The sequence below is a fragment of the Papilio polytes genome, unplaced genomic scaffold (genome assembly GCF_000836215.1).
Source record: "Papilio polytes unplaced genomic scaffold, Ppol_1.0 DF821400.1, whole genome shotgun sequence".
In the NCBI taxonomy this organism is placed as follows: domain Eukaryota; kingdom Metazoa; phylum Arthropoda; class Insecta; order Lepidoptera; family Papilionidae; genus Papilio; species Papilio polytes.
Window position 1 is genome coordinate 5,923,918 of NW_013527804.1, and position 24,530 is coordinate 5,948,447.

General features: G+C 35.7%; 1 protein-coding gene across 1 annotated transcript; it reads left to right on the plus strand.

The window, feature by feature from the left end:
• Positions 1-1,291: 1,291 nt before the first annotated feature.
• On the plus strand, positions 1,292-24,490 carry LOC106108798 (lutropin-choriogonadotropic hormone receptor-like). Its single transcript, XM_013290073.1, has 13 exons — positions 1,292-1,367; positions 17,474-17,600; positions 17,671-17,745; positions 18,856-18,924; positions 19,566-19,661; positions 19,947-20,012; positions 20,570-20,638; positions 20,723-20,797; positions 21,357-21,474; positions 21,742-21,858; positions 22,471-22,559; positions 23,038-23,211; positions 23,374-24,490. Exons 1-13 carry the CDS (start codon positions 1,316-1,318, stop codon positions 24,461-24,463), a joined length of 2,217 nt encoding a protein of 738 aa, XP_013145527.1. The 5' UTR covers positions 1,292-1,315; the 3' UTR covers positions 24,464-24,490.
• The last annotated feature ends 40 nt before the right edge of the window (positions 24,491-24,530 follow it).

Below are 24,530 nucleotides of genomic sequence, written 5' to 3' on the forward strand. Positions count from 1 at the left end.
TTTAAATCATGAGTGATCAAAAGTGAGTAATGCTGTTTTTGGAAGTATTTTAGAAAAAGTAGTATGAGTCGAAACAACCTTGTAGAACTAATAATTTTACCCCTGATATTTCATGCTCTCCTGATACTTTCCTACGAACGTTGTATAATAGATTGAGATCCCAGACCAGGATAACGATTCCGAGCGTGATAGCCCGTAACTGCCCTATTGTACAGGATAACTAATGGCCATTCAGTTACATCACAAAAGAGTAATACTATATATTCATATAACAGTAAAGTTTTAGAATTTAGGTGTCGTCATCCTGGTCTGGGATCTCAATGTATAATTTTAATAGCATATTTTGCGCTATTTCTAAACATACAGGATGTTTCTGTTTTAGTATCACGCAAAAATTTGCAGATTTAATAAATGCTGTTTTAAAAACTAGTGAACCAACAAGTTCCGATGTATTTTCGTTGGCCGCAAAATTCGGTCAAATATTCCACAATAGAGATAAACGTACACTTGGAGACATTCCAAGATGTATTTTTTAAAATAATAAAACCACTCTAAACCCATGAACAGACTATTTGGAATAAAATTTCCTTGCATTAAAATTTAACGTAACTTAGCAGTTGTTTGCGTGCATTATAATTATTATTTAAGTAGAAAAATGCTTCTTTTTACCACCCTTCCTAATGTTCAGGCCTAACCTAAATTACTGCGTAAGTGTAAAATAAACAAACTAGTCAGTATGTGAATAGAGAAAAAAGTTTTCGATTTATCACGCATTCCTTTGCTAGCTTTGAAAAAGATAATTATTATAACAGATTATTAATTTAAAAAAAAAAAGATTATTTAAATTATATAGCCGTATTCTAGTTTATCGTTGTTTATATTTGGTCAATCCCATTAAACTAATTGATATATACAAGCAAAACCAATCGTAACAATGTTAAGTACTGATTAATTACGTATGGAAATAGCAATAGAAATTGTCGCACCGTCTGAAAGAATTCTACGTTGTATAAACATTTTCAGCGTTCAGTTTACAATTCAACGTCGATAGGTACGGACGTGTCTGACATTATCTGTGTTATCGAGATCGTTAAATATACAATATAACAACCTTAATGTGTTTATTAAATATTTATTATATGTTTAGAATTTAAATTGTATATTTATTCTTTGAATAATATTAAATTCAATTCGTGAATATTTATAAAGTAAGAAATGTGACGCTAAGATGATTCGTAAATTGAAATAATAATTTAAATAATTGAGATTATGAAGTGTTATTTAAATAATAGAGAAGTGAGAATTAAATGTAAAAATGTTTTGTAATTGGAGTGAACGTGTATTAGTGACATCTATCGTTTTATTAGGTAAGTAGTTTTTTTTTTTTTTTATCCCAAGCGGTAATAAAACTTTGTGGCTGTGCTGTATTAATGACGATTTTTTAAGATTTCATCGTATTTAAAAAAAAAATATGGTTGGTTTAAAAATTAATTTATTTCACCTAAAATGAGCGACAAGAAGAACGAGATGTTAAACAAGTTAAGTTTGATTTAAGAATAATTTAATGCATGTTGTTCTCTTTATTAATAGAAAATGAGAAATGTGATAAAAAAACTCACTTAATTTAAGTTATTTAAAATCTAAAGTTTTATATTTAAATCTAGAGGTTATTCTTAAGATAACTTCCGAACAATAATGATGATGATTTTTATTGACTTGTAATTCAATCATTTATTGTAATGATAAAAAAGATTATGATATAATCTAGAATCTAGATGTTACATTTTAATCACCTGAACAGTAGCGGTGTAAAGGTGAAGTGGGGTGACCGGCCAGGGCGCCTGGATAAAGGGGCGCCACAGGAGACATAAGGCGCACTTTTATTCCTTTTTTGTATGGGTTTGAATTGCAGTTAAGGAGCATCGCAATCAGCTAAGGTGCCGGTAATGATAAAACCAGCCTTATACGAACTCTAACGTGTCACACTGGTATTACATTCGTTTACAATTTGGAATGCCATTTGAACTCCATACTTGTTCCGACGTATTTTTATTCAAATGTACATTTTAAGATGCAATTTGAATAGTTTAACAAATATCTTTGTACAAAGTTAGTTTTATAGTCGCGAGTGAATAACAGAAGTCTGCAAACATTTGGCATTTGGCATTTCGCCATCGTAAGGTATCCATCACTTCATCTCGTATTGTAGTATATAAATTTTTTTTATGCCAAACTAGCCAATGACCAGGATTCTATCGGACGTTATCATTCCTGTTCAAAATTGTTTATGTTTCTTTCGCTGCTTTTGTTAATGTAACGATGTTGAAAGTTTACATGGTGAAAAATTTTAAAGATATAACGATTGTATAGTTACAGCGCGCACGCCTTTGACTAAACTATCGCACAACTGTTTAGTCGCTGTCTTTGATTCGTATGAGCTTATATGGAGGTGAAGACAGTATTCGATTTTTAGTTGTGCATCTAAACAGTAGAATGGATTGCGACACAATCGACAATCGCACAGCAATTGTGCGTAGTTCAGTTTCAATAGTTTAGTCAAAGGGCGTCCGCTCTTACTATATTTAAGTCTTACTTATCTTTTTTAATATTATAAATGCGAAAGTTAAGATGAATGGATGTTTGTTAGAGTTTGTAGCCTAAACGGTTGAACGGATCTCGATGATTGGCATAGACGTAGAGGATAGTCTGGAAGAACACATGGGCAACTCACTTTTGTTTTTTTTTATTCCACGCGGACGGAGTCGCGGGTGAAAGCTAGTATATACATAAACAAATGAAGGTAGGTAACGTCCCTTCTGTCGATAGATAGGTATAGCTAGTAGGTAAAACTAAAGATAGATTGGTTATTGGAAACGGTCGTTAGGATACACGTTATATTAACAAAAAATAGAAGCCAAATATTAAATAGTCGTTATATTTTTGATCTTATCAAGTATAAAAGCAATATCATCAAATATAAGCAGTTATTTGTAAATACACAATAGGATGTTAGGAGAGTTCGTTACAATTGAGTAATTTGCCACCCGTAGATAGATGTCGCTGTCACTTTCTTAAATAGGCACTTTTAATAAACGACTGGCTGATATCCATTGCTGAAGTTGTTTTAAAAACGAAACATACTGTGCCACGAATAGAAATAACTTTTTTAATAGCTTGTGAATAGTTGCAACTGTCAGTGGAATTAAAATAAAATGTCTAAACCGGATATAGGGGATTCCACATCCGTAGCAACGAAGCAAATTGTTTATTTTTTCTACCAACAGGATTTTTCCTTAATTATTTCCATACTATAATATAAGGTGGCAAACGAGCAAGCGGCCACCTGAATCCACCGAAATGGAAAGCGACCGCTGCCCATAAACATCCGCAATGGCAGATGCGTTGCCTACCCTTAATTGACGGAGGAGGAGACGCACATAAAGAGGACATTTCACCTTCCTATGCGTCTCCATCACAGTCAAATCCACTTTTCCTTTCGATCCTGTTCTCTTAAGAAAAGGGTGGAAAGGAAAAGGGATTAAAATTAGGCCTCCGGCACCGCACTCATCAGACGAGACGCGGAATTGCATCCACTTCACGCCTGTTTTCTGTGTGGTCCTAGTATTGCACCGGGCGAGCCGGCCCATTCGTGCTAACATGTTAAAGTGGGCTCTACCACTGTTACCTGTACCTTTTAATCTAGCTTATTAAACCAAAGTTTCAATCAGCTGACGTCCACTCTACATAATTTAAACAAGCTAATACATTATTTCAATACCCTTGTGTTTACTACGTTATTTTCATTTGTTTACACCTGCTTTCTGCGTCGATTTGATGGATTGCTTTATGAAGATATTAAAAAAAAACTTTTAGAGCTGGCATACAGTTGTATTTGTAGTTTTTTTAAAGTTTTAGTTGCAATGATCGAAAAAAATAGCTTTTAGTTATTGCTTGTGACTTGCGTATAGTCTATACGTATACCCTTAAACTGACTTTAAGTAAATTAGAATAAAAATTGGATAAATGCAGTTACATTATTACAAGTTTCTGTTTAGTTAGATAAATAAACATAATGATATTCTTATGCAATGACTTTTTTTAAACAAACTATAATTATGTAGATAAAAAAACTCAAAACAGGCATAACTTAAAATGTCTCAATTCAAAGTTTCCCCGTTACATTGCATTTTGACACATGTCTCCGAGGTCATAGTAGTCTAGACACGTGTCACTTGACCTGGGCGTGGGTCAACTAATTGAAAGCCACATCTGACAAACGACTTCTTCGAATGCGATCATTTAATACATTGACAATTGACATACAAACTAGTTCTTTACACTCCAAATTGAGTTTATTCCAAAGCAATGTTGTAAATTCTTATTATGTTTGAGTTCCAAGATTTGTATAACTACGTTTACTTTAAAGTCTTTTAAATGTAGGCTTTGTTTCCGAAGTCTTGATTTTTAACTAATACCTATTTATGAACTACATTTCGTTAATGAGCTACTAGCTGTTGCTCGCGACTTTTTTTTTAAATCGGCCCAGTAGTTTTGAGTTGTTTCAATAAAAAAAATCAAATGTTTCCTCTTTATAATATTAGTATAGACTGGCTGTTCCCGTGCGGCTTCACCCGCATGGAATTACGAAAATTTTATTTTATTGTTTACATTTGTCAAATTATCAATAGCAAATGTAAAAAGGACATGACTTGACAAACCTTGGCAATCTTCTTTTCTTGATGTTGGCGGCAACTAATGATCTCTTTTCCACTATATGATTTTTATCCAAAATATTTACTCCGTAAGTTTAATGGCGTGAAAATTTATAGCCTTAAGTATGAAGTAAGTGTAGGGCTTTTTATTAAAAAAAGGATTGTTCAAAAATATGCTGTAATTGCTGACATCTTAGGCAACAAAGAAGTGTGTGTTTACGCTTTATTATAATATAACTAGATATATATTTTATTACATCTACGAGTACATACATTTCTGTAGCAAACGAGGTTAAAGTTACATTAAAAGGTACATATATCCTTTATATTAATTTTTGATAACTTGATAATGCCAAATTTAAAGCCAAAATAGTTTTTTAGTATCCCAAACGGCTGTTATCGCGGCGGCACAACTTTGTACCAGCGTTATCATTGAGTTATAGATGTTCTAATCCGTCAGTCACGAAATGTCAAGCGAGAATTTATTGTTCAAATACACCGAGGTATATCTGAAACTAAACTGCGCCGTATAGGGTTGAAAACATGCAAAAATATGATATACTTATGCTACTCGCAAAGATTGGAATTACTCTTCATTCCGTTCTTTAGTCAAAGTAACATTCATGGTTATCGTTGATCGAAAAGTCAAAAATGTATGGAATTTTATCGATTCCACTAAAGATATAGCTAATCGAAGGTCAATTTGACTAACGTGCCCCTCGACTAATTGTCAAACAAAAGCGATTCGACTCGATGTGATTCGAATCGCTCAGGCTAGGATTAAACAACTACGACAGACAAAACGCCGTAGTCGCTGCCGACTACGGCAATCATTCCCGCGATACGGCCTCATAGCAGGCAGGTTCTCTCCTATCAATGATAGAAGCGTTGCTGGAGTCTTCTTCTTCCGCCACTTCTTCTCCCAGCGCTAACGCTTTCCGAAGTGGTAGTAATGTTAGATGTATTAATAATTATAATAATGATCAGATAGCAGCAACCGATCAAGTCGAGGTTCGGCCCTCTCGGGCGCCCTTGAATCGGAATGCTAAACGCGTATTGAGTGACAGCCCAAGCCGAGGTCCCCTCTCGGGGACCCTTGTGCTTAGTCACTCCATGGAGCGACCACCGAAGCGATCTAAGAGCTCGGTGGCCTCCCAATCCGGTAATAATAACGAAGTAACGGCCCGAGCCGAGGCTCCTGAGGGAGCCCTCGAGCCTAGTTACTCATAAAAGAGGTTTAGGCTAAGCGCCATCTGCGCTGGGCCACCTCGAGCCCGGTTAATCTGTAAATGCCTCTTCAAGGCAAACAGTGACAAATCAGTCACAAAAAAAAAAAAAAATCGATGTGACTGCATCACGATACTACCCAAAAATTATTTTTTTTACATATTTTAACACTGTTAGAGTCAACAACCAATGATGCTGCACGACCGGCGACCGCCTAAACACTCCAAAACCACGACAAGACAAGCAATTCTGACAGTCGGAGTTAAATTACAAATTTTTTTCTATGCACTGTTTAAATCGTCAAAGTACTTGTACAAGTACGTCAACAGTATGAAGGTAGCCTCACATTTCAATAACAAATTAAATAAATTCATTGTATAAATAGGTCTATATCGATAATTAGTGAGGTTAATTATTTTATCTAATCAAAGCACTCGAAACGGAATGTATAGTTGTATGGGTAAATCCGTAGCATTGCCGTAGCAAGGATTAGTGAGCACTTATCTTATTAAATGACTGACAAGTTTCTGATGGAAGTCAATAACACTTATATATACAGTTTTTTATAGAACTCGTATGTTATTTATTGTTTTCTTTGATGGAAAAGTAACCTATTTTATTGGATTTTTTTCTCCAAATGTAGAAATATAAACTCAATATCAAGGCCATAGAAGAAGAGCTTGCAATAATAAACATTTAACTCATTTTTATATGGTCATAGTTTCACTAATATCTGCGTAAAAAACTGCCTGTTGTATAGTTTCAAGAGTGTGAACCTTTGAACAAACTATCGCCATAACTTTTGTGCGATTGTCGATTGTCGCTTATTTCATAGAAAATTCAACTGTTTAGTTGCACAACTAAAAATCGAGTAGTGTGCGCTCCTTAAGCTCATAGGAATCAAAGCGTGACTAAACAGTTGTGCGATAGCTTAGTTTAAGTGTGTGTACGCTTGACTCGGCGTTCAGTGGCGGTCGACTTGAAGGCAATAGCGCTGTCATGGTCCAAGACACAACGCAGAGCCCAGGACAGAGCGAACTAGCGGCGTACTCTGGACGCCCTCTGCCTCACTTTGGGGACATAGGAAAAGAAGAGAGAGAGAGAATGTGTACGCTCTAAAGGTACATACATTGGGACAAACAGACTTCGGGAAGCATCTTTGTTTTATACTATGTAGTGAAGTTATAGTACTTTCAATTAAGTATTTCTGAATCACTGTCATTGTCATTAACTAAATTGACTCGTATCTGCTCAATACTTCACACGATCGTATAATCAGATCCCTTCTCAATAAATTGTGCGCGACTGTACACAGACAACGAACACGACTGATGTTTTCATACGGCAAACAGTTTTATTTCAGTCCGAACACATAAAGCTGAATGTTTTATTGTCAGACGCACTTTTATTTGATGGCTAGATATATTTCCTTAACTAGCTGTTACACGTGACTTCGACACTGAAAAATTGAATATGCTTTCTGTTGTCCCTGTATAATGTTGTCGAAATTACAAACTTAATTATTAATAACAGTTAAAAGAATCTAAAGAACATTCTAAAGTCTATCATAGGCGTTGCGATTACGCATATGAAATGATTTGCATGCATTTGCATCACCAATATATTTTCTCGAAGATTAGAGCACTGTATAGCGCAATTCGCACGTTTGCCTTCTCATTTCCGAGCGTAATTAATATAAAAGGAAAACGGAAACAATAAAATCTATTTACGTATTAAAAACTCGAATCGATGATTCAAAAATCAGATATCAAATCAGCCACGTGTTTATCGTAAAAAAACACTCAATATCAAAAACCTAAACATGTAATCACGCACGCAGTGTGACGTATCTATCGAGAGTACGTGAAATATTATTTTTAACGCGGCTATAAATCTATAAGATAAGTTGAAATAACGCACAAGGCGCCGCAGCAAGTCCCGTCATCACCGATCTCTGATGTAAAAGATAACACACTTGTTTTCTTTGTTATACAATAAGACAATGTAAAGTGTATTTACAACGCCAATAGCCTAATAGTTTGGGGTACGGACTATCGATCTTGCGACCGAGGGTTCGAATCCCGCCATACGACTGTTGTCGTGAACCATATCCTAGCACAAGCCCTGAGCTTAGTTGGAATGAACAAAGGAAATATTAGTAAATTACCAAAAATTTACTAATATTTAAAAAAAAACATCACTTCCCGTCCTTATTCTTCTCTCGTAAGGCGCATAGGGATTTCGTCTTTCAAGCTTAGCCCATCTGTCGTCACTCCCTTCTTGACCATGTCTCTTTTTAGACCTATCTCTACTGGCGTACTCTTCTACACTTATAACTAAAGTCCTTCCCCATGACAACCATTTTTCGGGTAAGTATATGAGTAAGGTAAATAAGGTTAAGGATTTGTTGAAGGTGACGCCTAAACTACTTATTTAAGATCTTTAGTTATATTAAAAAAAATATTTTTCATATTTCAAAGTCCAATCAGTAGATAAATTAAATGTTTTCACAACATAATAATGTTATTGCTAAGATTAAATTCATATAAACTTTATATTTGTACACAATAATAATATTTCAACAATCGCACCGATCGATAGACGGACACTAATTTTAAATGTAAATAAAAGCTAAAAATTCTCCATAAACGTGCAAAGTACAGTCAACGACAAAGGTGCGTTCACTTCGTGATTTTGAAATTATGAGACACTCCTGACATAAATAGACGTTAGCTAAGTAGTATTGTGGACATAAATACTTGATCAAGTAATTGTCCCATTGGAAAACATGTGGGAAAACAACTATTGAATTTAAAAATATAACTAGTGTAAAACAAGTCTATTAAAACTATAAGTGAGGTAAAAATTGTCGCCCAATGACGCGTCATTTTACAGAGAGAAGAAAAGTATTAAAAAGAACAAAGTTCATACCACAGATAATAAATTACTATAAAAAATAACCTAAAACTGGTAATAGAACTGACATAAAATCTTATTTTTTATTGAGCTGGGTATGTTTTTGTATGTTTTATGTTCTTTACAGTTATGATGAATCGATTAATTTTATAGTAATAAAAATAATAACTTGATCTATAACTCGTTTTAGTTCTCTGCAACATTCTTACTTAATGATGCAATTATATTTGCTTGTTTTCGTATTGTAATTCAAACACGTGGTAGTTACTATCAATGACACGTTTTTATTTATATTTGTATTGTTCTGATACATTATACACAAAACTACTTATTATAAGCAAGATTTTCTTTCTAGAACGTTTAATTGTTAAGTCATATTGTTGAATTTTTGACTATTTGTATGTCCTCTATGCTTTCTAAACCCCATTTTATATTAAACTAGTTGTTCCCGTGCGACTTCGTCTGCATGAAATTGTGAAAATCGTTTTATTGATTACATTTGTCAAATTCAATTGCAAATGTCAAAATGACATGACATGACAAATCTTGGCAATCTTGCTTCCTTATAGTTGGCAACAACTTATGGTCTCATTCCCACATTTGGGTTTTTATACAAAATATTTACATCCTAAGTTTAATGGCATGAAAATATATAGCCTAAAGCGTGACGTAAGTGTAGGGCTTTTTATTAAAAAATGAATTATTCAAGAATATGCTGTAAGTGCTGAGATCTTAGTTAACAAAGAAGTGTGTGTTTACGCTTTGTTATAATAGTATAGAAGTATAGATATAAGGTACTTACAATCCCTATAATATACAAATGAAACCTAAAAACGACTTGTCACTTTTCTTTAAAAATTGAACCACAGTTATTAAGGACTCTCTTTGAAATTACAAAAAAAATTAACACAATACCTTCTATATTAGTTAAGAGCGTTTTCCCAATATATCCCAATGACGACAGCCTTCGTAATTTAGTGAAGCCTTGTGTACCCAATTTGTTGTCTCAAGGTCTATTCCACGACAAATTACTTTCATTACCTTCTTGTAGGATGTTAAATGAAAGAATAAACCGAAGATCTTGTTAACATAACTTTCAGGTATTCTTAGGTTTTATGCCCGGTTTTTTCAGGTCTGTTTTCTAAATGTTCCGCGGAATTTACTGTTTGATTCAGTGTGGGTTTACATCATTCCAGTTGTGATCCAGCGCATACATGCATTGGAATAAGGTAAATCGGCCACAAGATATATAAGATTAAACGTATTAGTAAGTATATTCTAGTTTTTCACTGAGCATATTGTACCCGACATATTGTAAGTAAACACATAGTAATGTTGCTGTCACGGATGTCGAATGCTAAATATTAGAATAAACATCCAAGTTGTATGACTTCATTATAATTTTCAAACCACGTACAGCAGGCGGCGCAGTTTATATCATATCATACTAATATTATGAAGAGGAAAACTTTGTTTGATTGTAATGAAATAACTCAAAAACTACTGGGCCGATTTCAAAAATTCTTCCACCATTAAAAAGCTATGTTGTCAGTGAGTAACATAGGTCATGTTTTATATAATTTTTTTTAATTTCACACGGACGGAGTCGCTGGTGAAAAGCTATCTTACTAATATTATAAATGCGAAAGTTTAGATGGATGTTTGTTAGAGTTTGTAGCCTAAACGGTTGAATGGATCTCAATGAAATTTGGCATAGACGTAGAGGTTAGTCTGGAAGAACACACGGGTAACTAACTTTTGTTTTTTTTTTTTAATTCCACGCGGACGGAGTCGCTGGCGAAAGCTAGTTTATGTTAAATACGAAATTTTAGATGGGTGGATGGATGTTTGTTAGAGTTTGTACCCTAAACAGCTGAACGGATTTCGATGAAATTTGTGATAGATACAGATGATAGTCTGGAAGAACACATAGGCTTACTTTTTTAATTCCACGCGGACGCAGTCATGAGTGAAAGCTAGTACCTCAATATATTGTGAATAGAATAAGAACAAGATAGATATAACGTCGTTTAGTCCTAAAACAATCGAGTAGTATAGTCACATAAAACTGATAGAAAGAAGAAATTAATCTTTACTTTATATTGTCTTGTATGAATTCCAAGAATAACGTTAGATATAAAATTCTTTTAACTTCAAAGAATTCATTCCATTAATGAAAATACACGTGTATTAGATTCAACAAGTTAACGTAAAGTCAAACAGAATGACAACATGTCTCTCACGGAGAATTTCCCGCGACATTTCCACAACACGACAGCTCGTCCATTTGTTCACCTCACCCTTGACAATCAAAATTAAATGTTGCAACTATGTTTCATGATGACAAACAATTCATTTCGATAGTTACTTAGGCTTAGGTTGTTAATATAAATGTCACGTAATAACATAACTAAACACGGAAAAACTCTCTACAAACAAGCCGAAAATAATGATCATAATGACATTAAAAAAGTAATATTTAAAAACAAACAAAATTCAACTGCATATTATTCTTATCTACTTTTTGACCGACTTCCCAAATGAAGGAGACTATCTAAATCGGCTGATGCCGACATCAAAGTAATAATAATTGTACAATATAGGATTATTCCCAACAGTCACCCCGCTCTGTCCCTACGTGGAGGCAGATGAGAATAAAAAGTTACATCCGTCCCAACTTATGCGTAGTGGGGACGGTTGGAAGTTATTTTATTTCATAACAGTTCCATCTGTCACCTTATTAGTGATAGGACAAAGAGGCGGGACGGATGAATCTTTTTATTCTCACATGGGGCCACGGTTGGGAATAATCCACAATATAGACATAACAGTTACAATAAGGGAGGTCTAATCAACTCATTACTTTATAAAAACAAACATAAAAATATTTTGGATGTATTTTGGAAGTCGGTTTTGTTTTATCTTCATTATAGTTATTAAGCAGCATTGAAATTCTGATGTGATGTTTGGCAAGTATTTGCACAGATAATAAAATAAAGTAGAAATACGTAGTGAGAATATTTTACAAAACATCCATTCATCACATAAATGTATGAATATAAATGAAATATTTGATCGCATTTTTGTTCAGTCATTTATCATAAGATCAGCCAATAAAAACATTACGAAGATGCTTGCTTTTCTTAAACTGAAAATAACCTCTGCATCCTTACATATTATAGAGAATAAGCTATAAGAATGTTCATTACAATAACGAGGTCATTGAACTTTTAGTGTGCGATTTATATCAAAAAGATATTCCTGATATGATTTTCGACCTTAATTGCAAGTCGTAAACTTTATCAGTCAAATTTTGATGTTGACGAATCGCCTGCTTTCTTTTTTCTATCGTATTACTGACGTTATTTTACACAACTCTAATCTATTTATACTTATACTTACTATTATAATAAAGCGTAAACACACAATTCGTTGTTGCCTAAGATGTCAGCAATTACAGCATATTTTTTAATAACTCTTTTTTTAATAAAAAGCCCTATACTTACGTCATGCTTTAGGCTATATATTTTCACGCCATTAAATTTAGAGTAAATATTTTGAATAAAAACCCTAATGTGGGAAAGAGACCATAAGTTACTGCCAACATCAAGAAAGTGAGATTGCCAAGGTTTGTCATGTCATATCATTTTGACATTAGCTATTAATAATTTGACAAATGTAAACAATAAAATAAAATTTTCATAATTCTATGCGGATGCCGCACGGGAACAGCTAGTGAGAAATAACAATTGAATGTTTCGATCCACGCATAACTCTTCTTTGTGACGATAGACAAAAGCTACTCAATAAATTATCAAACATTTTACTAACAACAAATTCACAATGCATTGGTTATTAAAACAACTTTTAGGTTAGACGCTAAGTAAATAGAATTTAACCGTTTAGTTGTTTAGAAGTATTTTGTCTGTAAAGCCAGCAACATTTTTAATTGCATCTTTTCCTGCTCATTAGAAGTATCGTCTGAACAGACAAGAGTCAGCAGTTAATCTAAAAGAAATATGGCCTCGGTCTTGGAGTGTACGATCTATCAAATTTGCCGTCGCCTTATCAAGATTATATTCGATGTGTAACTGATAACACTTTTAATTGACATAACAACTGATGTTCACCGGTTTTTACGTCCGTAGGAAGAGTAACAATTTTTTTTGCACTCCAATTTATAAAATGTTTCATTACTTTTTTGTTAATTCCTGTTATTAGTGATTGTGATTTTCATCTAAGGACCTGTCCCACCACTGGCTGATAGATGCTCAGATAGCATTTAAGTGACGTCACTGTCAGATAGAGTACCAAAATCCGATATGTATTTCCATCACATATTTTATACGTTAGGTTATCTGACAATTTACTAGAATTGTGGGACAGGCCCTGGTAACGTCATATCCAAGGGCCTCGTTATGTGAGAGGGGGAAGCTGCCTCCATTTCTGAGTCAAAAATTGTAAATTGTAATTCAAAATATTAAGGTGCCATAGAGATTAATCTCGATAACTTTAAAACAACTCGTCAACTATTAAAAAAAAAATTGGATGACATATTGATATGTAATCTCTTTGGAATTAAAAAAGTGTTTTTACTACTGGCCTATTTGATCATATCTATCTTTAAAATTGTAAATTCCCAAATGAGGCTAAAGGACATATCATATAATTGTATCGCGGGTAGCAACAGATGGTATCGAGCACAATATCACTTGATAACACCAATTATCATTGGATTACACGGATTCCTTACACATTTCAAAATACTTTCAAGGTAATGACAATAGTTTTTACCAAACCAAAGTTCAGTAATCTAATTTTAGGTTATATTCGGATATATTTTAGATGATGATGAATGTGCGAAATAGTGGAAATTCTGTCGTATTGTATAAGTACGCGTTATTTTCTTTGAAATAAAAACTTTGCATCCGTTTTTTAAGAAATCTACACACTGAAATAATTTTGGTAAAAATCATGAAGTAACTAATTAGTTTTTTTTCTCTTTGGATAGAGTTTGACCATTATTTTTTTCTGTACACTAAGCAATTGTTATATCTAAACGGTGTTGAGTGCACACACCTGAAATTATACATATTATAATTTTACAGTGGTAGTGCCCGCTTTAACATCTTAGCACGAATGGGCCGGCACGCCCGGTGTAATACCACGACCACACAGAAAACAGGCGTGAAATGGAATCAATTCCGTGTTTCGTCTGATGAGTGTGGTGCCGGAGGCCTCATTTAAGTCCCTTTCCCTTTACCACCCTTTTCTTATAAGGAGAGGATGGGAAGGGGAAGTGGATTTGACGGTGGAGGAGATGCATAGGAAGGGGAAATATCCTCTTTATATGCGTCTCCTCCTCCGTCGTATAAGGGTAGGCAACGCATCTGCAATTGCGGATGTCTATGGGCAGCGGTCGCTTCGCCATTTTGACGGATTTAGGTGGCCGCTTGCTCGTTTGCCACCTTATGCTATAAAAAAAAAAAAAATTAACCTATCGCATAACTGTTTAGTCCCCCTTTGATTACTATAATCGTATATAAAGCGCACACTATTCGATTATTTTGGAACTAAACAGTTGAATTGGCTATGAAACAATCGACAATCGCACCTCGCCCGCCTGTGCGCCCGCTCTAAGTAAAGAAAAAGGTCACTACCTAGAAAACAGTCCGTACATATTAGTCATTTACTCCACACTGAAAACTGGAATACTTTACGTGCGTCAGTGTTACCATTACAACACAATGTGGGTGTCTTCAAGAGGAGAGTAAATGCGATTATAAAGTTACAACACTCTAAATAAAACTACGTAACCACTTCATACGAGATAAGAGGATAGCGAAATATGCACTTTATGTTGGTCATTAAAATTGTCTGCTTTAGTTTTTTTTTTATCAAGAAAACAGTGTTATTTTCTAGATCGTTTATTTTTTACTCGCCATTGATAGTTTGTACAACTTATTTATTTACTAATAGTACTTGAAACTATATCATCATCATCACCAGCTCACTATACGTCCCCACCGAGGGGCTCGCAGCCTACCCTAAGTTAGGGTGACTAGGCCATAGTCAACCACGCTGGCCAACTGCGGGTTGGTTGACTTCACATATATCTTTGAATTTCTTCGCCGATATGTGCAGGTTGCATCACGATGTTTTCCTTCACCGTAAGAACGTCGGGTAAATTATGTACATATGAAAATTCGAAAAATCGAAAATCACATTGGTACATGGCGGGATTCGAACCCAAGACCTGTAGATTACAAGTCAAGTGTTCAAACCACTGAGCCACCGACGCTCTGAAAACTATAACTATATATCTATGTCAAAATCCATTCAACATAATAAGCACTGATCTGTATAAATAGATAGATCATTGCATGGAAATTATCTGTCATTCCCAATTGCGTGCCCGTTGAAGTTAATTCTATCTCTAATATTAATTTTAATTCTCACCACGACTATCAACCACAACCATCAGCGCCAAAATAGCGTAAATCAAATAAGCATAAAATACTACAGTTTATCCTGTCCATTTATAAAGTCCATTTAAACATCACTAAGGTGACCCTATAATATACTTCAACATTCTTCCAGATGACGACATATGCTAACCAACGACATTGATGTATGTGTATGTATATATGTATGTATTGAGTGGTATGGGCATGTTATGAGAAGAGATGAATCGCATGTAACAAGAAGGATTTTAGTTATGAATGTGGAGGGCTACATCGGTAGAGGTAGACCTAGAAAGAAATGGATGGATTGCGTGAAAGGTGACATGATCAAGAAGGGAGTGATGACTGAGACGGATGATAGAGTGCTTTAGTGGACGAAAACCCGGTGCGCCGACCCTACGGGAGTAGGATAAGGCACGGGAAATGATGATTGAATGACTTGAATCGAAATAACTTTTGTTTATATGAAGAGCAGTCAGTGGCAAGTGGCAACAATACAATTAGTTAGCAATCACTTTGATATATAGCCACAGAAGACTATTTAATTGCCATCATAAAGCGGGTATACTAACGTTGCGGCTAATTCTCCAAACATGTAGTTATTTAATGACTACAATGTATGAAAGATATACAAAAATAACACTAATCTATACTTATACTTATATATACTAATATAATAAAGCGTAAACATACACTACTTCGTAGCGTATGATGTCAGCAATCACAGCATATTTTTCAATAAATATTTCTTTAATAAAAAGCACTACACCTACGACACGCTTTAGACTATGTATTTTCACGATTATAAACTTAGGGGGTAGATAAATTGAAAAAACCAACATGTGGTTGAGGGACCATAAACTACAAGCTGCCATCATTAAAGAAGCAAGTTTATTATGGTAACGGTAATTTTGACATTTGAAATTGAGAATTTGACAATTGCCAACAATAAGTTTTTATAATTTCAAGCGGATGAAGCGGCACGGGAACAGCTAGATATAAATGCGAATGTTTAGATGAGTGAAGGATGTTTGTTAGAGTTTAGCGCCTAGACGGCTGAACAGAACCCGATCAAATTGGGCATAGATGTAGAGCAAAGTCTGAAAGAACTTTTTTGTTTGTTTTTTTTAATTCATTCAAAATGGGTAGTGTATTGTTGGTTCAGTTCAAACGTCGTAATTTCCACTACGTCAAAATATTTGAAAACATAATTTCCTTTCCTTTGATGTTTTACATTTACAGCGTTAATAAACTTGCATTGGGATAGCATTTCGTGATTGTTACATATAAAGTTAACAAACTTTTACGATGTCACACGTCAGGGGTGTTCAGAGGTCAAAGATACATCAAATTCTAAAAATACCGAATCATTAAAAAAAACAATAAGTGTTTGACGCTCGTTTGTATTCAAAATATTCTTATACGTGCCGTATGTGCTATAAATTAGACAGTCAAAACTATTTGAAAGCGCGCGTCTGTACATTTCGTTGATCTTTATGCCAGTCTAGCTGAAACAAGTGACGTGCGTGCGGTCACTTGACGCCGCGTTGCGAAATCTCACGGGAGCGGTCAATGCCGAGCTGTATTTACGTTGAGATGCTCCATTTACAAAGTTCAATAATTAGCGCATTTCAAAGAATCAACTGCAACCGTTACTCTAAAATTAGCAGATTATGTTTTCACAAAGGTTAAACCCAATTAACTTAACAACTATAGAGACAGACCGGTTTGTTTTTATATGATAAGATAGCAAACGAGAGAGTGGCCATCTGAATTCGCCGAAAAAGCGAAGTGTACACTGCCCATAGATATTAATAATTGCAGATGCGTTGCCTACCCTTAATCGACGAAGGAGACGCACATGATGAGTATAGTTCCCCCTCCTATGCGTCTCCTCCACCGTCAAATCCAGTCGCTACCCATCCTTTCCTTATAAAAAAGCCATCCTTTTTATAAGGGGAACGGACTAAAACTAGGCCTCCGGCACGGGGAACGGACTAAAACTAGGCCTCCAGCACGCACACTCATCAGACGAAACGCAGAATTGCTTTCACCTTACGTCTGTCTTCTGTATGGTTCTGTATTTGCGCAGATGTTAGCGGCTCTACCACTATTAAGATGTAATTATATTCAATGTTCAAATCTTTGTTTCAGTGGGAAGACCAATTCATGGAGATGTTGTTGGCGGAGTGTCTGTGGTCCTGGTCCAGACTAACATTACAAAGTTGACCGCGCGGGTCATACACGCGGCGGGCTACCATTTGCACCATGTCGAACATCTGTATGTAATTATGGACCACATTTAAGCCTTTGTTAGATTTCTGTATATATTTACATTACATTATTTGCAGATCTATTATGGACGCACCGAATTTGGAGCACATCGTCGTTGAAGATCTGAGCAAGATGCCTAATCTTAAGTCGTTGTAAGTATTTTATTGTAAAATAGCTTTCGCCCGCGACACCATCCGCGTAGGATTACAAAAAATAAAAGTGAGTAGCCTATGTCTTCTCCCAGACTATCCTCTACGTCTATGCAAAATTTCATCGAGATCCGTTTAGCCGTTTTTCTGCCGCTCAGCTACAAACTCCAACGAACATTTATCCATCCAATATTAGTAACTTAGAAAGCAACTAAATTCAACTATTGGTACATTGACTCTTATCTTCATTATTAGTGTAAATAAAAACATATGACTAAAACGGATTTAGAAGTATTTTAATAAAGTTACGAGTACAAAGTTCCGTAATGCGTCATCCGTTTCTTAGCAACAACCCCCACCAGATATCGTAAACATTTTTATCTCACACTCATATCAACGTTTATGGCTTTAATTCTTTTATCTCGCCATTTGTGTATGATTTAACATTCTTAATATTTGAACCAGCACTAATACTATAAACCAGCTTACATGTTTTCTTAAATTGTTTTCTGCGCTTCGGTTAAATTGAACTGACTCATTAGAATACGTCAGTCAGGTTGATTTAAATTATCAAACAGTGTTTAGAAGGGATGAATCGCATGTAACAAGAAGGATGTTAGTTATGAATGTGGTGGGGTACATCGGTAGAGGTAGACCTAGAAAGAGATGGATGGAATGCGTGAAAGGTGACATGATCAAGAAGGGAGTGATGACTGAGATGACGTATGATAGAGTGCTTTGGAGGACGAGAACCCGGTGCGCCGACCCTACGGGAGTAGGATAAGGCAGGGGTGATGATGATGATGAAACAGTGTTCTAATAATCAGTTATATGTATTGAAAAATGTGCATCGCCAGGAAAGGACTGGGAGGGTCAGCTGCCCTCTCCCTTACAGTCGAAAATTGTAAAATAATAACATCACTAAGATGCCTATAATCATGAGAGATTTACATAGATAACTTAAAGACTTGTAATTTTTTCATTAAAAATTGGACCCAATATCAATAAGCTTCTTAGCTATCTTTGGAACAAAATATTGTCTTTACTGATCTGATATTCGCCCCTTTATCATCAGCTGGCGACTTCCATGTATAGAAATTGTTTACGTTACAGCTTCATAACGCAGGCGCCGCGGCTGCACCGCGTGCCCACGCTGCCCTCACTGCCAGAGCTACGCACTTTGTACGTATGTATGTTGCTATGTGTATTTGTTTCTTTTAATATTTTGGTAACAATGACTCATGCGTGTAACATAACAAATATATAGAACTAGCTTTCACCCGCGACTCCGTCCGCGTGGTATAAGAAACAACAAAAGCAAGTAGTCCATGTGTTCTTCCAGACTATCCTCTACGTCTATGGCAAATTTCATAGAGATCCGTTCAGCCGTTTAGGCTACAAACCCCAACAAACGTCCATTCCATCCAAACTTTCGCATTTATAATATTAGAAAGATTATGGCCACTGTCCAACAGTTGAATGATAAAATCTGATGATATTGTTATCCCTCTTTGATTTAAGGAGTGTGGAAAGGACGACAGAAGAGGGGATAATTGTTATACGGGCTTTAAAACAGTATAGTAATCGTTAATTTATTGTACAACTTAAAGTTAATTCTGTATATTGGCGATTATGAATGAATGAATAATTCATTCATAATGTTTTTATTTTTTAAAAAGTAATGAACGGGGACAGATAGACCGAATGAATGAACGAATACAGTGAATCAGCCGAACAAGAACATTGTATTTTTTTATTTTAACTAACTTAGATGTAATAATGAAAACATTGTGTATATTTAAACGCAAATTACCATTGTATAGCATCATAACAACATCGGGGCTGCTGGAGGTGCCTAATCTAAGCCACGTCCACGACACCAACAAAGTGAACACCTCTCTACCTTATTTACAAGCCATGTAAGTAACAATTTTTTTTATTTACTTACTTATTAAAGACAATCGATCTTCAATGTACTTTTAAATAATATTAGCAAGCAAAAATAATAATGTTTTTCAACAAAAAATACGCTTTTCTTCAAAGTCACTTTATATAGATTTTCTGACTACCTTCATGCGCGGTTCGCATATGGCCAGAACAATTGTTGAAGTGCGCATTAACTCACACCAGTGAGTGCTTACAACTGTCCTACTCAAGTGTAAACCGCTTAATGTTGCGAATAATGAAGTATCCTTGTTTTTCAGCGATTTGGAGGGTAACCACATCAAACGCATCCCTCCGCACGCGCTTCGAGTCCGCGCTGACCAAGTGTAAGTCAATAGGTATAAAATCTTACGCTATTTTATTTTGTTTCATTTATTTGCTATATTATTACTATTAAAATTTGTTTATACATTAGTTATTTGATACATTAGATACCCTTGTTTTACAATTTAATTGTACTTTATCTTACAATTTTTTAAAATAATTAAGTAAGTGAAGTAAGGTAATAGCCGCCATGAATACGTATTTTGACGTTTCTCTGCTTAACCTTAAAATATATGTGCCTGTAAGGAATTCGGGAACTTTCTTCAATTTACGTTTTATATGATGAAAATCTTATTTTTGTCGCAATCGTGAAAGTAATAAGTATTGAATGATTTATTAAGCAATTACTGACTCAACGTAATGTCATAATATGCTAATTTTTGTTATAACGCATATTTTGCCTTATCTAGATTTACACTATTAGTGTTTTAAAAATAAAGTTGAAGTTTATGATATTGTTTTCTTGATATGAGCCGTAATTCAAGATTTTCAGTTTGAATTAAAACAGTGTTTTGTTTCTGTAGTCGACTCAAAAAAAAGATGTTTTTTTCTTTTTCAGTTCGTTAAACTACAATTTGATAGAAGAAGTACCTGCGCACGCATTTAAAAACGCTCAAATATCTAAATTGTAAGTAGTTTGTATGTTTTCAGTGTACCTAATGTTTTATAATTGGTGTAACTCTGTAAAATTGAAAATTACTTTTATTATCAGGAGTTTTCGCGGCAACTCAAAACTGAAGCGGTTAAATGAGTTAGCCTTCGCTGGGAATCTTTTATTAAGACAATTGTAAGTATATTCATAAAATTAAATGACTAAATGAATTAAAAAAAAAACACACTATAAGGGATGAGGAGACGAAATAAAACACTAGGTTTCACAAACAACGGGTGCACACTGTTCGTTCGCCGGTCGACGTACAAGTTATATGCCTACCACCCTCAAATTTCACTTTATTTTTTTCACTTAAAAACTACCAACTGTTTTTACATGTACCTCGGTAGAAATTAGTAGTTTATATTTAACAAAAATAATTATATTAGAATAATACAAAAATACCATAGAAAGGCTTTTGAAATTCTATCATCAAAACACACTGAAATAATAAAAATGACAAAAAAAAATTGTTCATCGAACATTTTACATACAATCTTAACCTCATTTACATTTTATTATAACCTATAATATTTTAAAAGCTGTAATGAAACGTAATTAATTTAAGTCGTGTTAGATGATTCAGTCGATGAACTAATTTATAAAATTAGATTTTGAAGATATCTTTTTTTTAATATTCCCAAGACCAAAGATAAAACATCTTTAATTAACTTTTCAATACATGTTGTTTCAGAGACCTCAGCAGTACAGCCATTACTTCGCTACCTACCAAAGGTCTAGAGAAATTAGAAACACTAAGAATAGAAAAAACACCTTCTCTTAAATACATTCCATCTATTTACGAATTTCAGGTAAGAAAGACTAAAAAATCCATTTAAACCAAACAGGCTTCGGCTTGCGACTTCGTTGCGCGGAGTTTAAAAAAATTATGTAGCTTGTGCGTTCTTCTAGACTGTTCTACATCTGTGCCATATTTCATCGAGATCCGTTAAGCCGTTTTGTATAAACTTCCGTAAACCTTAGTAAGATTTAATTATATATCCGTTTAGTTCCATCCTTAATTATTGAATTAAGCAAATTGATTTTACACCTGGTAGTTATTTCTCATGTTCTTTCAGCATCTAGAAAAGGCATTTCTGACACATCACTTCCATTGCTGCGCGTTCGCGTTCCCCGAGCGGCACAACCCCGCGCGACACGCATTGTATGAGACACAAAAGGCGATAATGGCGCAGGTAACAAAAACTTGCATCCAATCTATGAAATAAAAGGCTTCAGAAACAGCCTGTATTTGAATGATACCAATGATGCGTGCCGCAGGCCTCATTTCAGTCCTCATAAGGGAAGGAGAGGAAGGGAAAATTAATTTGACAGAGGAAATATTCTTTTCCTGTGAGTCATCTCTTCCGTCGATAAAAGTTAGGCAACGCATTTGCAATCGCGGATGTGTTTGGGCAGCGTCGCTTTGCTATTCCGACAATATCAGTTGCCCGCTTGCTCGTTTGCCACTAAGTGGTAACAAAGAAAGTTTATAATTGAACTAGCTTTCGCCCACGACTCCGTCCGCGTGGTATTAAAAAATACAAAATTTAATAGCCTATGTGTCCTTCTAGACTATCCTCTACAACTACGCCAAATTTCATCCAGATCCATTTAGCCGTTTAGGCTACAAACTTTAACAAACATCCATCCATCCATCCATCTAAACTTTAGCATTTATAATATTAGTAAGAAGTAAGATAGAACAAATTACATATTCAAACTTAGCTGAATTTCAAAATTATCAACATTCAAATCTAAATTTAAACATCTCAAGTTTTTTAAGATTAGCTACTCTCTATCAACAGAAGTGCCAACAAATGTCTGCATCGAAAAGGCGACGGCGATCCCCAAACTCTTCCAAAATATATAAATTTGGTGTCGAAAATGCTCAAGAGTAAGTTCAATTTATAATTTCGTGAGATATTTTTCGGGCTACAAAACTTACTGCTTGGTGCTACGACGTAGCATGTACAGCTAAATCTACTATTACATATTATAATATACCAATAATAGATAACAATAGCCTTAACATGGGTAATTCATATGTACGAGATATAATTTGCCATAAGGAACTTTGAAAAAATATTGATCATACTAGCTAGTGTCTAACAATGTGTTTTCCCAGGCAGTCTTGTAATATACATCTAAGCGTACTTTCGTATTTATAACATTACTAGTTGTTGCTCGCGACTTCGTCCGCCTGAAATTAAAACAATATAGCCTATGTTACTCACAGATAAGTTACCATTCTAACGGTGAAAGAATTTTTTAAATAGGCCCAGTTGTCGAGTTATTTCAATACATACAAAAAAAATAAATCTTTCCTCTTTAAAATATCGGTGTAGATTATTTTTATTAACGATGTATTTAAGGACGGTAATCGACGATGAGACGACTAGCGAGGAGTACGATCAAGGCAGCGAGGAGTACTCCTCCGACACGGGCAGCTTCGAGGACGACATGCAGGGAGGCTTCCACGAGCTGGTCAACGACACGCTCTCACACGGCGTCGCGTACTTCGCGGCCTGCGGGAACTTCAGCTTGAGGTAATTTAAGTGGAAATAAATATACAACAGTGTTTTGTTTTTTCAGAAATACATACTTACGGTATTGTATCTCTTTCTCAAGAGGAAACACCTTTGTCGAGGAAACAAAGTAAAATATTACAGTGATATGAGTTTTAATTTTATAACTATATTATTTTCCAGTCGGCGCAAAGTGGAATGCACGCCACTACCTGACGCACTGAACCCCTGCGAGGACGTTATGGGATGGTCATGGCTGCGCGCCAGCGTGTGGCTGGTGATCGCGGCCGCGGTGGTCGGCAACGTGGCCGTGCTGCTGGTACTCCTCACCAACCACGCCGAGCTCACCGTGCCCAGGTTCCTCATGTGCCACCTCGCCTTCTCCGATCTCTGCACAGGAGTCTATCTCCTCATGATCGCGGTCGTCGACCTCAGATCATACGGGGAATTCTTCAACTACGCCTACAGCTGGCAGTACGGCGTCGGATGCAAGATAGCCGGCTTTCTATCCGTCTTTTCTGGTCAATTATCTGTGTTCACTTTGACGATTGTGACCTTGGAAAGATGGTTTGCGATTACATACGCGATCTACTTGGAGAGACGAATCTCGTTGGCCGCTGCGGCAAAGATAATGCTCGGAGGATGGCTGTTCTCTCTTCTAATGGCAAGTTTGCCTCTAGCTGGCGTATCAGACTACTCCTCGACGTCTATTTGTCAGCCTGTGGAGAGCGTTAGTGTGGGCGACGCGGTATACCAGGGCTCCTTGTTCCTGACCAATGCTATAGCATGGGTGACGATAGTGGTGTGCTACGTGCAGATATACAGATCTCTGGGCGGAGGAGGCGAAAGTTACGGTGGTAGAGGCGCGGCAGCAGCTGCCGAGCGTCGTATAGCGAACAAAATGGCGTTGCTTATAGGAACTGATTTACTCTGCTGGGCGCCGGTAGCGTTCTTCGGCGTCACAGCTTTAGCTGGTATACCACTAGTCGATGTTAGTCATGGAAAGGTATTGTTAGTGTTTTTCTATCCGCTGAATGCTTGTGCGAATCCATTCCTGTACGCTATCTTAACAAAACAGTATCGGCGGGATCTTATAACTCTGATCGCTCGTACGGGTAAGTGCAACTGGCTGATAGAGAAGTACAAGTTGGCGGCCACCCCGCCCCCCACCGCGCAGACCAACCCCTCCGCCCCCGCGCCCCTAATGCCGCTAATAGACTACAATAGATCGCAGTCGCAAGTCAGCAAAGAGAATGGAGAAGTCGTGCTTTAATTATGTTAAGTTATATTTAATTAGGATTAAATTTAGGATGAAGAATACTGATATTATTATTATACAA